Here is a 14,895-nt window from a genome sequence, read left to right on the forward strand (position 1 = left end):
TAAGGCCACATGGAAATTCTAGAACTGAAAAATACGATAACTTAACTAAGTAGATAGGTTTAACAGTAGATGAGACACAGCTGGAGAGAGAATTAGTGAAGAGGGAGATAAATCAAGAGAAATATCCAGATAAACAAAAGATGGTTCTTTGAAAAGAGCAATAAAATTGATAAACCTCTAATGAGACTGATCAAGAACAAGAGAAAGGAAGTATAAATAACTTGTGATAATATTAAAAAGAATAAAGAGGCTGGGCATGGTGGCTTATGCCTATAATCCCAGCACTTTGGCAGGCTGAGGCAGGTGGATCACCTGAGGTCAGGAGTTTGAGACCAGCCTGGCCAATATAGTGAAACCCCATCTCTACTAAAAATAAAAAAAATTATCGAGGCCTGGTAGTGGGCGCTTATAATCCCAGCTACTCAGGGGAGCTGTATATATGTATATAAATCTGTGTGTGTGAGTGTGTATGTGTATTAAAGAGGGGAGATATACAGTCACATCAGTGCTTTAGAAAGCCCTTAATAGGAATTCTAGAAGGAGGATTAGTTTTAGAATGGTAAAGTAGAGACTTCAGCTTAAGAGTGTTAACTTTGAGACCCCAAGAAGAGGTGATTAAGAAGCTGCCAGGAATATAAGCACAGAGTTCAGGAGAGGGCCTGGACTAGAGGAAGAGCTATGAGAAACCACAGCATGGGCCAGGCATGGTGGCTCACGCCTGTAATCCCAGCACTTAGGGAGGCTGAGGTGGGCGGATCACCTGAGATCGGGAGTTTGAGACCAGCCTGACCAACATGGAGAAACCCCATCTCTACTAAAAATACAAAATTAGCTGGGCGTGGTGGTGCATGCCTGTAATCCCAGCTACTTGAGAGGCTGAGGCAGGAGAATCACTTGAACTTGGGAGGTGGAGGTTGCAGTGAGCCAAGATCGCGCCATTGCACTCCAGCCTAGGCACCCAAGAACAGAGTGAAACTCTCTCAAAAAAATAGAAAGAAAGAAACCACAGGATGGTGGAAATCTTGGACTTCAGTGAGTGTAAGGGGAGAAGAGTCCACGCGGCAAGCAAAGGGGAGGAGTCTCCCTCTGTCCCTCCATCTCTTAGAAGAATCCAGATCCATACTGTGGAAGAGCCAGTATACAGGAGTTCCCAGGGCCCCAGAACTGCTCTCCTGTGCTTGAGAAGGTGGTAACTCAGAAAATCAAAAGAAAGCCAGCAATTCTCACACCTGTAACACTTTGGGAGGCAGGTGGATCACCTGAGGTCAGGAGTTCGAGACTAGCCTGGCCAACATGGAGAAATCCCACCTGTACTAAAAGCACAAAAATTAGCAGGGCGTGGTAGCAGGTGCCTGTAATCCCAGCTACTCAGGAGGCTGAGGCAGGAGAATCGCTTAAATCCGGGAGGCGGAGGTTGCGGTGAGCCAAGATGGCATCACTGCACTCCAGCCTGGGTGACAAGAGAGAGACTCTGTCTCAAAGAAAAAAAAAAAAAAAAGAAAGCCAGCAGCTCTAAGCCCCTGTAATTCCATGTCTCCCTTACTGACCTGTCTGGGGCAAGCACCAGCCAAAGTGCATTATATATCCATTGCTGCATAACTAAGTGACCCGAAAACATGGTGCCTTAAAGCAACACTCATTTCCCATAGCACTGCGGGTTAGGAATTGGAGAGTGAGCCAGGTGTGGTGGCTCACGCACACCTGTAGTCAATCCCAGCACTTCGGAAGGCCAAGACAGCGGACTGCTTGAGCCCAGAAGTTTGAGACCAGCCTGGCCAACATGATGAAACTCCATCTCTATGTAAACAAAAACAAAAAGTAGCCAGGTGGCCGGGTGTGGTGGCTCACGTCTGTAATCCCAGCACTTTGGGAGGCCGAAGCGGCGGGGGGCGGGTATCGCCTGAGGTCAGGAGTTGGAGATCAGCCTGGCCAACATGGTAAAACCCCATCTCTACTAAAAATACAAAAATCAGCCAGGCACAGTGGCGTGCGCCTGTAATCCCAGCTACCGGGAGGCTGAGGCAGGAGAATCACTTGAACTTGGGAGGCGGAGGTTGCAGTGAGCCAAGATCGCACCACTGCACTCCAGCCTGGGCGACAGAGCAAAAACTCCATCTCAAAAAAGAAAGTAACCAAGCCTGGTGGCTCACATCTGTGGCCCCAGCTACTTGAGAGGCTGAGGTCAGAGGATCACTTGAGCCCAGGAGGGCCATGCCTCAGTGAGCGGAGACGGAGCCATTGCTATCCAGCCTAGGTGACAGAGTGAGACCCTCTCTCAAAAAAAAGCGGGAGAGGTGGAATTTGGGAGTGGCTTACAGCTGGAAAGTTCTGGCTTGGAGTTTCTCACGAGGCTGCAGTCAAGACATCAGTGAGAACTGCATTAGCTGAATAATCCTCTTGCAGGTGGTGCAGTCACACAACTGACACGCTGCTGCCGCTCTTGGCGGAGGCCTCAGTCCTGTCCACGTGAACATCTCCTCGGGGCTTCCTGAGTGTCTTCGCAGTCTGATGACTTGCTTCCCCTAGGGTGAGCAGTCTGAGACCCAGGCAGAAGCTGCCTTTTTATGACCTCTTCCCATGCTGGTACTTCTTACTCGACACCCAAGTCAGCTCTGACTCAGTGTGGTAAGGCCTACAGGGGGGTGAGCACCAGGAGATGAGGACAGATGAGGGCTCTCTTGGGGGCTGCCTACTGCATTTATAAATGCCGGCTGGGCATAGGGCCTGAGCTCACGAGAGGCCCCTGTCCTCACAGAGGTCAGGCCCCTGGCAGGGGCACCCACCAGGTGGTGCAGATAAACGTGCCAGAGTGGGATGCAAGTACGCCCAGGACCTGGCAGAGCTGGGCCATCCCTGGAGAAAGGGCTTTGCTGTGGTGAGAGGAGCAAGAACCTTCGATGCTGGGGGAAGGGCCTTTGAGTCAGGGCTGGTTCTGGCACGCGCACACGCTCACACACACGCACAGAACACCTCTGGATGGACGGGCGCACAGCTGGTAACAGTGTTTACTCGCCTTTGTGCTATTTGTGACACACAGGCATGTGTTCCTTATTTTGAAAAGTTCTAAGAAAAATCGAAGAGGCCCACTTGGGCCAGTGGATCCAACCGTGGGAACCGCCGCTACAAGGGGATTTGATGTACAGACTCTCTCCTCTTGCTGTAAACAATGCAGCACTATTTGAGCCTGATGTCATGTTATCTATTCTCGGTGACCTTGAACCATGAACTATCTCTTCCCTGGGAGGCACTCATCCGCCTCTTAATCACACCTGCAAAGCCTGACACTCAGAGAACCATGAACAGAGAACCCTTGGGCCAATCACTGTGGAGACTAGCCAGAGAGTGAGGCGTTAACTGGCCAATCAGAGGCGGAGGAACACTGGCCAATCAGAGAGTGTGGCGCATTAACTGGCCAGAGTGGTGTCAACTAGCTAATCAGAGGGTGAGGGATGTGGCTGGCCGGAGTGAAGGAGTTGACTAGCCAATCAGAGCATGAGGGAGTCCACTAGCCAACCAGAGGGTGAGGGTCGGCCGATCAGAGGGTGAGGGATGTGGCTGGCCAATGAGAGAGTGAAGAAGTTACCTGGCCTGGCTGAATTCCACACCCCCTAGAACAGGTGGAGGCAAGATGGGCAGGTCTGTTCTAGAAGGAAAGGTGCAAGCAGCACATCCCCCCACAACACACACTCTCTCCGGGAACTCTGGTGGTCCCAGCAGCCCCTCCCCGGTGTGTCTTCCCCAGTGTCCTATCCCCAGAGCCCAAGCCCACCTGCCCTGAGAGGCCTGAAGTTAAGCTCACACCCCTGGCTTCCCAGCAAACCCCCGGAGAAGCCTTCTCAGCAGAGGCTGGGGGCCAGGAGGAGGAGAGGAAGAGTCCCCCACACCTTTCCTTCCAAGCTGAGAGGACATGCCCACAAAGCCAGCCCCCGTTTCCAACATGGAGCCCCAGGCTGCGGCCTCCCTGTGCTGACCTTGGAATAAGTAAGCTTGTGTGTCTGCAGATGACTTCACAGTGGACACACACGTGCACACACGCCCTCAGAACACCTCTGGATGGACAGACACGTGCACAGCTGGTGACAGTGTTTGCTCACCTTTGTATGGTTTATGACAGACGGGAATGTGTTACCTATTTTGAAAAGTTCTAGCAAGATAAAAGGCTTATATTGCACACAGCACAAGTGATTTATGTAAGAACAAACAGGCAAGATGTTCCCACATGGAAAGGTAAACGTTCAAACGCCGGGAGGAAGAGGAGGCTGGGCTCACCCGCCCCAGGTTTGTCCTCACTGGGCCTCACCAAAACTGTGCCACCACCTCGAGCTCCCAGGAGTTTCCTTAACCTTTGAATCAATAAAGAGACCTCGGGGTGGGGCAGGGAGGAGGAAGATCAAGCTACGAGAGGCCGCCACCTTCCCCAGCACACCTCTCAAGACTCAGGAAGGGCCCCCAAACCCCAAACGGGGCTGTTTACTGCCTCCACATGTTGCACAGGCCCTGGGAACCCTTCTCCTGCGGCTGCCTCAACTGTCCATCTGCATAACGGTGGGCGTGCCCCAGCCTTTGTGGTCCAAGGGGACTCAGGTGTGTGCTGGCCATCCCTGTTCTCACCTATCTCTCCCTGGGACGTGCAGTGGGCCTATGGGCCTGGGCCTGCAAGCTGAGCCCCTCCCAACCTGGGGTTCTGCCTTCTGTTTAACAAGTCTGCATCCCAAACTCCAGGCCCAGCCCTGCGCCCCCCTAGGCAGCCCAGGCCCCTGTGGTCAAGAAGCCCCCTCAGCCAGGCCCCCTTTGAGGCAAACAAGGAGTGGCCCCAAACTCCTCCACCATGGCATGACACCCCCACCCCACCCTTCTGGGACTTCCATCTCTGCCAGCTCCGTGTGCCCACCAGAGCACTCACAAGGGCATATCAGCCCCAGGTTGCTGCAGAGAGGAAGGGTCGGGGACCGGAAGCAGCCTGGGCCAGGACAAGGACAGAGATCTGGGCGCCTGCTCTCCCCAGAAACGTTCAGTGAAAAGTACCTAGCAGGCTTGAAAACAAGGGAGCGGGCCGGGCGCGGTGGCTCACGCCTGTAATCCCAGCACTTTGGGAGGCCGAGACGGGCGGATCACGAGGTCAGGAGATCGAGACCATCCTGGCTAACACGGTTAAACCCTGTCTCTACTAAAAAATACAAAAAACTAGCCGGGCGAGGTGGCGGGCACCTGTAGTCCCAGCTACTCCGGAGGCTGAGGAGAATGGTGTGAACCCGGGAGGCAGAGCTTGCAGTGAGCCGAGATCCGGCCACTGCACTCTAGCCTGGACGACAGAGCGAGACTCTGTCTCAAAAAAAAAAAAAAGAAAGAAAGAAAGAAAACAAGGGAGCAGACAGAGGGGCACATCTGGCTGGCTCAGCTCCTCGCCCCCCACACCTGCAAGTCAGAGGGGGCTCTCGGGCCCTCTCAGCCTCTTCTCCACCAAGCCGGCCCTCCAGGGAGAGTGGACAGAATGAGGCCAGGGAAGCCTTGGCCTGAAATGGCATCTCTCTGGTGCCAGGTGATCTGGGTGGGTCCCTCTGCCGCTCTGGGCCTCAGTCTCCCCCTCTGTAAAATGGATAAAGGCTAGCCATTGAGTAGGGCCACTGTGGGACTGGAGAGCAGCATGGAGCCCAGCCCCATGGCATTTAACAGACACCTACTTTTCTCCCAGGTCCTTAGGAACGGGGGCAGTAGTGGCTCATGAGCCTGCTGGGGGAGGGGCGAGTTCAGGTCACACCCTTGAGGCGCCCCCACCCAACTCTGCTACTCAGCCTGTGTCACCTGGGCCACTTACTTCCTCTTTCTGGACTGGCTCTTCTCATCTTTAAGAGGCAGTTGAACCAGTTAGTCCCTAACGAGCCTGCCGGGGCAGGGGAGCCTCCCCAAACACCTACGGAGAAACCTGAGCTGGATTCTTGGCTCTGCCCCCGACCCCTTGTCACCCCCAGGGCTGCTTCCTGGCCAGGACCCCAGCCAGACCCAGGGAAGGGGTTCCCAGACTCTCAAGGGGCCCTGGCTCTGACAGCCCAATCCCAGGAGGTGCAAAGGGAAACCCAGTCCCCTCTCACCTCCCTCCCACCTGCTGGGGGCTCAGATGACCACAGAGTGGGGGGCTCAGGCTGAGGGTCCGGGCGGCCGAGAGCAGGAGGGCTCTGCTGAACGCCTCTGAGACACAGGAGCCCCAGGCCAGGGCCATGGACCAGCTGAAGCTGACGCGGACGCCCTGCACGTGCTGTGGGCCGTACGGCCGCGCCGTCTCCGCGAAGGCCAGGTGCGAGTAGCTGATGTAGATGCTGACCCCGGCCAGGGTCAGGACACCTGGGGGAGAGATGGTGAGGGCAGCTGCTCAGTGTCTGCTCCAGCGGGCCCAGGCCCAGGTGGTCCTGCAGATACCGCCTCAGCATCCCCACCCCACTGGCATTCAGGCAGAGCTGCGGGCAGCACACCACCCTTCCTGTCCTGGTTAGCCTTGCCTGGCTATCAGTCTGGCCCCCAGACACCAACTCCTGCTTGGGGTCAGACAGGACCGCAAGGTAGTCAACTGCATTTGGGGGAGTGGAGCTTTAAGAGGCTCCAATTCAGTCCTCAAACCCCAGAGACCTCATTCCACAAAGCCTCCTGCAAACAGTGCCACCTGCCCCTCAACATGGTTCCCACTCACATAACTGCCCCCACATACCCTGTACCCTCCATGGCCCCCAGCACACACATGCACATGCACACACACATGTACACGTACACATTCGCACACATTCACACACAGACAGCCATAGCCTCTACTGGCAGCAGGGTTGCCCCGTGCTCTGAGCAGAGTGAGTCCCTGCCCTGCACCCCTGCCTCCTCTTCCTCACACCTTCGCCCTCCCTACCTCTGGGGCTAACATCCCCCTCCGACTCTCCTTCCAGAGCCCCCCGTCCTCCCAGCTCTGAGTCTCAGGCCCTTCCTCAGGGGAGGATGCCTGCCCTGGGCACTCCTCGCTCCTCCCTCCCACTCCACGTGGTCAAAGCTGTTGTCAAAGGAATGAAACCAAGTTCTGCACAGGGTGGCAGGCACCAGGTTTCATCCTGCAGTTCCGGGTCCAGCAAAGAGCTGGGCAGGGGACTCAGTCCGTGCCTCCAGGGTATTTTCCTGTCCGGTGGGCTTGGAGGAACCAGCCCGGAGTGCCACCCCCTTCCCACAGCTTCAGGCTGATGAGAAAGCCTGTCCTTGGTGCCGACTGTAGGGAATGTTAGCCAGGGGGGCAGGTGGCCCTGATTTCCCCACAGGCACTTCTTGGGTGCACAGGGTCCCCTCTGGGCACTGCCCAACCAATAGAAGGCCACTGACTCAAGCTGACGTGCAGGGCCAGGTCTGGATCTCACTGGTGCCCAGTGAAGGGGCACAACCCAGCCTGGTCTTCTGTGATTCCCCCTGGGAAGAGTGGGAAGAAGACGGCATGGGGAGGCCAGGGGAGGGAGGACATATAGATGCCTGCCCAGCTGGGCAGCATAGCAACAGAAATTATGGATTTAATTTGGGGAGGAATGTGAAGCCAAATAGAATGCAGTGGGCCCTGAAAGAAGCAGGGGTGGGAGTCAGCTCCCAGCAGCGGGGGTTGACTGCGTGGCAGGAGGTGCCTGTCTCTGCCTGCAGCACTGGCCTCAGCTGCAGCCCAAGGCCCCACTTCCTGGCAGGCCGCCCCACCAGCTGAGCCCTCTCCAAACACCAGCTGCCTCCTGTAGACTGGCCGAGGACACGGCCTTTCTCCTAAAATGAAGGGAAGGGTAAGTTCCCACGCTGGGACCTGAAGTGCCTCCCGACTCCCTGGTGAGGGGGCCTGGGCTCAGCTCCTGGCAGACCTCTCTCAGCCTCCCGCCTCCTAAAGGAGGCCTCCGCGGCTGGCACCTGCAACCTCAAGCTGGGAAACTCTAGAGGACTGTGTCACCGCAGACCCTGTCGGTCCTCCAGGCCCCCCATGATCCTGTCTCAGGGAAGGGCACCCAATCCATCTGGTGTGCTCCATCTCCCTCCTGCTCCTTGCAGTGCTAGTGAGGGGTGAGGGCTGAGCTGACCCTAGGCAGGTGCCCTTGGTGTGACATCCTGAGAGCCCTCTGTGCTTCGGCCCACAGCTGACCCTCATTCTAGGAGTGGAGGCCCTCTCTGCCTGGGGAGGCTGGAGTCGCAGTGGAACCCCCACCCATCCACCAGCTACCTCCAGCCCCTCCGCCCTCTGGCCAGTGCCTTCGCTCCCAGTCACAATGCAGGGGGTCCCTGTCCCTGTAAGTTCTCCCGGTTACAATCCCAACCCAATTACTCCCGTCACTGGCTCCCGAAGGTCCTCGTAATTGGATTTTGAACACTCACAGATGGGCTCCAGGGTCGGGTCATTTGGATTCTTCCTGATTTCATCGTCTAGAGGAGACCTTGACTTCAGTGTTGCTCTCATGTGGCCTGTGATCAATGCCAGGGCTGCTGGCTTTCCCAATCTCTGCACCCAGCTGGGCCTCCTCAGTGGCAGAGGCCTCCCAGAGAAGCAGGGAGGGTGCCCCCAGCCCTGGACGGTCCGCTCCTTGTGGCCACGGCCTTGACAGTGGAGCTGGCCTGAGACACCAGGCCTGGCTCAGGCCTGGCCTTGGTTGACAGGGGCGGCTGAGGACAGACCGTCTGGAGCCCCCAGTCTACCTTCCACAACAGCTAGCGCTGGGCAGTCGGTGGAAACTGAGGAGACAGCACAGCGGGATTGGAGCCCAGGCCCTCGTCCCTCTCCAGGCCTCAGATTTCTCACCTGCAGCTGGGAATGGGGAGCCTTCGGAGGAGCCTTCGGAGGAGCACTTGGCCAGCACTCGGCATGTAGTCAGAGTTGGAGCCGTGTCAGCGGATGGGTAGTTACCGGTTACAGTCTCAGCCTGTGCTGGGGTCAGAGCTGAGGCCTCTGGTGCCCCGTTGCACCTGCCTTCATGCCTGGCCCTGTCTCATCTGTGCCAAACCCCTGAGCCCTTGCTTCTCCCACCAGGACAGTGTGGGAAGAAGGGTGTGGTAAGGGGCTGGCCCCAGGCTCCCCAGCATGATCTGACCCAGCAAAGCAGGTCCTGGGGTTGCCCTGGAGGCCCTCATCACCCGCCCTCCCCGCCACCAACAAGTTTGGACCCTGGTGCTCCTCCCTGTCCCAGGCTCTGACCCACAGCCAGAAGCCCTGCTCCTATCATGGTGCTATGGTTTGGTGTCCCAGCCCAAATCGCATGTGAAATGGTAATCCCCAGTGTTGGAGGTGGGGCCTGGTGGGAGGTGACTGGATCATGGCGGTGGCTTCTCATGAATGGGTTAGCACCATTTCCCTTGGTGCTATTCTCTGGATAGTGAGTGAGTGCTGAGATCTGGTTGTTTAAAAGTATGTAGCACCCAGCTGGGCACAGTGGCTCACGCCTATAATCCCGGCATTTAGGGAGGCTGAGGCAGGTGGATTTTCTGAGGTCAGGAGTTTGAGATCAGCCTGACCAACATGGAGAGACCCTGTCTCTACCCAAAATACAAACTTAGCTGGGTGTGGTGGCCCATGCCTGTAATCCCAGTTACTCAGGAGGCTGAGGCAGGAGAATCGCTTGAACCCAGGATGCGGAGGTTGCAGTGAGCCGAGATCATGTGATTGCACTCCAGACTGGGCAACAAGAGCAAAACTCCATCTCAAAAAAAAAAGTGTGTAGCACCTCCCTACTCTCTTCCTCCTGTCCCAGCCATGTGAAATGCTGGCTCCCTGCCTTGGCCTTCCGCCCGTGATTGTCATTTTCCTGAGGCCTCCCCAGAAGCAAAGCAGATGCCAGCATCATGCTTCCTCTACAGTGTGCAGAACCATGAACCGATTAAACCTCTTTTCTTTATAAGCCTAGCTAATTTTTGTATTTTTAGTAAAGATGGGGTTTCACCATGTTGGTCAGGCTGGTCTTGAACTCCTGATGTCAGATGATCCACCCACCTCAGCCTCCCAAAATGCTGGGATTACAGGCATGAGCCACTGTGCCCAGCCTAAACCTCTTTTCTTTATAAATTACTCAGTCTCAGGCATTTCTTTATAGCAATGTGAGAACAAATACACATGGGTACCTTCTGGAACCACAGGGAGCTGCCTGCCACGGCTCTATCACCAGGCTCAGCACCTGCCCAGAGGGAAGCAGGGGACGAGGGCAACAGTAGAGGCAGCACCCCACTCCCGGGACCTGTGGCCCAGCTCCCATCTTAGGAACCACTCTCCCAGGGCCCCAGACTCACCCCCCAGCAGGAAGTAGCAGCCGGTGAAGAGCAGCAGAGGTGCACTCTGGGCCAGGGAGCTGAGCAGGCCACAGATCCAGCCGCACACGAGAAGGACCAGGCTCAGGGGCAGGACCACCATGACTGCACGGTGCAGCACTGCAGGAGAGGGGGCTCAGGTGAGAATTCTGGTCCAGGTAGGCCCTTCAGCGCTTGTCTGCCAGAGGACAGTGACATCTTCTCAGTGCTTCATCTTCTCAGGAAAAGCGGCTGACGCCCATCTCCGTGAAAACCACTGGACCTTCCCAGTGGCCCCCTCTCGCCCTGGCAGGGCTTCCTAAGGCCGGGAGAGGGAGGCATCCCCAGAACCCTCCCAACCCCCATCCTCAGGCCTCACATGTCCCCCGACCCGCCAGGTGGAAGGTGCCAGTCAGGTAGACAGCAGGCCATCTGGAAGAATCGAGTCCTAAATGGGGAGCCAGGAGTCTGCAGGGCCCACAGGATCCAGCCACGCTCAGAGCTGCCTGACTTCCCCAACAACAAAGGGATGAGCCTTCGCCACTGAGAGGGAAACTGAGACAGGGGAAAACAGGACAGGCTGGGAGCCGGGCACCTGTGGTTAGGCACAGTAGCACAGCACTGGGACAGGTCTGTGTGGAAACATCCTCTTGCAGATGCAGGGGCGGTGGAAGCAGTGCTGTGGGATGGGGATGGGGATGGCTGGGATCCGGCCTTGCCCGAATATTTGGAAAGGATGAGGCGGCCCCACCCAGGACTCACAGATGAGGTGCTTCACCGAGGTGGAGACATCCAGGCTCTCACTGGCGAAAGGGTCAACCAGCGGGATGCAGCTGTTCTGCCCTGGGAAACAGAGGCCTCGAAGCCTGGGGCCTGGATACCGTGAGGCACCCAGCAGCCTACCCGAGCCCAGGGGACCCCCTGGCACCACAGGGCCCTGCCAGCTTCTCTCTCATGCTGAAACTCGGGGCTGGGACTCCAAGTGGGATGAAAGGCCCAAGACCTTTCGCCTTGTTTATTTTCACATGCAAGTTATGCCTGCACAGATGCGTTTTTAAAATGTCAAACGCTCCATGGAGGCCCCCTCAGAGTCCCTCAGGCAGGGGTCCTCGTAATGCGTTTGTGTGTGGAACTCAGGCTTTCCTTTGGGTCAGGAAAAAGGTGTGTGCAGAACGGGTTCCTGGGAAACCTTGCTCCAGAATCTTCCTGACTCATGTCATGTGGGCATACATACTCTCTGGTTCTCACACGTGTGCAGAGCCACCTGCATAGGCACATGCGTGTGCACACCTGCACACAGGTGCGTGTCAGGAGGTCTTTGTAGCACAGTTAGGCACAGTCTATTGGATGGATGAGCACACGGCTCCTAACTCCTCCCCAGTTGCACTGAGAAAGCCACCAGCACACGTGTACCACCCACACTTGCACTCACTCATATACATGCCCACACACTCTCACATGCACATACATGCACATTAACGAGCTCACACACATATTCACATGCACACACAACTACACACACATGCACATACATGCACACTAACATGCTCACACACACTCATATTCACATGCACACACAACTACACACATGCACATACATGCACACTAACATGCTCACACACTCATATTCACATGCACACACAACTACACACATGCACATACATGCACACTAACGAGCTCACACTCATATTCACATGCACAAACTACACACACATGCACATGCATGCACACTAACGAGCTCACACTCATTCACATGCACACACAACTACACATGCACATACATGCACACTAACGAACTCACACACTCATATTCACATGGAAACACAACTACACATGCACATACATGCACACTAACGTGCTCTCACACTCATATTCACATGTACACACAACTACACACACATGCACATACATGCACACTAACGTGCTCACACACACATATTCACATGCACACACAACTACACACACATGCACATACATGCACACTAACGAGCTCACACACACTCATATTCACATGCACACACAATGACACACACATGCACATACATGCACACTAACGAGCTCACACACTCATTCACATGCACACACAATGACACACACATGCACATACATGCACACTAACGAGCTCACAGTCATATTCACATGCACACACAACTACACACACTCACACATTCATATTTACATTCACAGCCAGGTGCTCACACATGTTTACGTTCAGCACACGCACACATATTCAGATGTGCACACACGCTCACTCACACTCAGACCTCCCTGCGGTGCCAGCCCCGGCCCTGTGCAGAGGAGGCTCCCCAGGCGCGGCAGCTCCTGAGGAGGCAGCTGAGGGGAACGGAGGGGGTCCTGAGGAGGCAGCTGGGGGGAATGGGGGCCTGTGGACCCTGCAGCCTCCTCTCTCCCTGTGCTCTGAAACCTCTGCACACATTCGGAAGCCCTGTCCCCGCCGCGTCAGGTGTGGGGTGAGCAGCTCTGACGGCGCCTGACGGGGAGGGGGCGAGGGGCTGCAAGGCCCAAACCCCGGGGAGGGCGATCCAGAAACAGCCCCTGGTGACTTGGATGAGGCTCCCCTCCCCGCTCGCCCCACAGCCCCCTCCTCCGGCTGTGAGGGCCCCACAGCCCTCTCCCTCCCTCCTGTAGCCCCTGGACTGTCAGTTTTGGGGGGAGACGGAGGGTGATGGGGAGGGAGCTGAGAGACACCCTGGGGCAGAGCGGGATGCAAGGGAGGGGTCGTGGGAGGGGGTCTGGCGGGGCGACACGGGCGGGGCGGCGTTAGGACGGTGTCGGAGGGAAGAGGTCGCGGAGGGAGGTGGCCGGTTACCTTTGCAGATGCGCCAGAGCCCCGAGTGCGAGGAGAGCAGCTCTGCGCGCCCGGGCCCGGCGCTGCCATTGCCGGCGTCCGCCACCTCCAGGATGTACCAGTAGTCGCTGGCGACCGCGGCGGCCGGGAGCGCGAAGCTGAGCCGCGCACCGAGGGCGGCGGCCAGGAGCAGCACACCCAGCCGGGCCATGGGGGCGGCCGGCGGGTGGGGACGGGTCGGAGGTAGCGGGGCCCGGGGGGTGGCGGGGGACGCGCGGAGCCGGGAGCCGGGGGGCGGGCGGCGCTCCAGGCTCTTCTGGGCACGTCCCCGCTCCTGCCCGCGCACTGGCCTCGCGGGCCCCCTGGGGTCGCAGGGAGCTCGCCCCTGGGGGAAAGGAGAGGAAGTCGGGAGCCGCGCGGCGAACCTGGGACCTGGGCTCCAATTCCAGCGTCACCACGTGCCCTAGGCACGTTGCTTAATCTCCCTGAACCCCGGCTCTTCATCAGCCAAATGGGATGCGCGTGTCTGGCCGGGCTGTGCAGGGCTTGGGAGGAGGAGGGAGGGTCCGCCAGAGACAGACCCCAGGAGGATGGCCGGCCGGGAAGCAGGACCACCCACCCGCGCTCCTGGAAGCATAGGAGCCTGGCACGGGCTGGCCCTGGGGTCCTGTATCAGTCCAGAGGACCAACCAGACGGCAAGTGTAGTGCGTGGGCCCCTCGGCTGGGCCGGGGACTGAGGAAGGAAAAAACTTTGCTTTGGATTCGCTCATAATTACAAATGCCCCCTCCAGCAAGGCCGGCCTCTGCCTGGCCAGCCACTCACGGAGCAAACAGGCAGAAAGAATCTTCTAGGACAGGCGTCGGGTGCCAGTGGGGGTGGGAGTCAGAGGAGCCGCGGAGAGCCCCCCCCCCCACCCACCCACCCAGGAGTAGCCCCCCCCACCCACCCACCCAGGAGTAGCCCCCCCCACCCACCCACCCAGGAGTAGCCCCATGAGCAACCCCGCGTTGGCAGCCATCGGTAAGGTCTGGGGTTAAATCAACGAGGGGGAGGCTTCCTCTGGGTCGCCACACAGAGCAGGGCAGAGCCTGCACAGAGAGGGTCAGAGGTCTGAGGACATCCTGGCCCTTGGAGGTGAAGCCAAGGCTCTCCTCTTGGGGTGTTTTGGCCATGTTTTCCTCTGCTAGGCTCTTGTTGGTTTGAGGAATATAGTCAGGAAGGGAAAACCAGCCTAGCAGTTATTGAAACAATATTTCAAAGGGAGTTCAGACAGAGTGACAGAATGGCTCAGGTATTTTGTAGCTGTCCTCACACCTGAGTGCCAAAGACTGCGTTACTGCACGTGGGCGGCTCTGGGGTTTTCCAGCCCCCTTGGGGCTGGGGCTTCCTTGACCACAGCCCCTCTCTGGGAGCCGTATGGCATCCAGCAGCCCTGTTTTCTAGGGACGGGGATAGCTTGTTAGGTCTGGAAGGTGAAAGAACTCAACAGGTGCTCAGAGAGTAGCAGCCGCTATGAAGGCAGAGGTGATAGGGATGGCGGGTGGGGCCTCTTTCCCTCCCTAAACTCACTACAGCTGGGGGAAGAACAGTGCGTAATGAAAACTCGTGGTGCTGACACTGACCCCACAATAAAGCGATATAACAAGAATCAATAGTGCTTTGTTTGGGTCAACGCCTTTATGCGTGCGAAAGGTACACACTGACTGTGCGGGGGGAACAGAGGAGCCCCATTTGGGCTGCGTGCTCCACGTGTGTCCTCCCGTTCTCTTCATTTTTTTAGAGACAGGGTCTCCCTATGTTGCCCAGGCTGGTCTTGAACTCCAG

At 57.1% G+C, this 14,895-nt stretch overlaps 1 protein-coding gene across 1 annotated transcript; it reads right to left on the reverse strand.

The window, feature by feature from the left end:
- Positions 1-6,085: 6,085 nt before the first annotated feature.
- Positions 6,086-13,367, reverse strand: TMEM235 (transmembrane protein 235). Its single transcript, XM_030924090.1, has 4 exons — positions 13,091-13,367; positions 11,023-11,103; positions 10,264-10,401; positions 6,086-6,339 (listed from the first exon to the last, which is right to left on the reverse strand). The coding sequence occupies exons 1-4, from the start codon at positions 13,278-13,280 to the stop codon at positions 6,086-6,088; spliced, it is 663 nt and encodes a 220-aa protein (XP_030779950.1). The 5' UTR covers positions 13,281-13,367.
- Between the last annotated feature and the right edge of the window lie 1,528 nt (positions 13,368-14,895).

This window comes from Rhinopithecus roxellana, chromosome 19, assembly GCF_007565055.1.
Source record: "Rhinopithecus roxellana isolate Shanxi Qingling chromosome 19, ASM756505v1, whole genome shotgun sequence".
Lineage (NCBI taxonomy): Eukaryota > Metazoa > Chordata > Mammalia > Primates > Cercopithecidae > Rhinopithecus > Rhinopithecus roxellana.

Excerpts from the sequence above, each read along its gene's own strand:
- TMEM235 (XM_030924090.1), bottom strand. The coding sequence starts at position 13,280 with ATGGCCCGGCTGGGTGTGCTGCTCCTGGCCGCCGCCCTCGGTGCGCGG. Across the intron at positions 10,402-11,022 it reads CTCGGTGAAGCACCTCATCT|TGCTGCACCGTGCAGTCATG; the intron begins GTGAGTCCTGGG and ends CCTCTCCTGCAG. Across the intron at positions 6,340-10,263 it reads CTGCTACTTCCTGCTGGGGG|GTGTCCTGACCCTGGCCGGG; the intron begins GTGAGTCTGGGG and ends TCTCTCCCCCAG.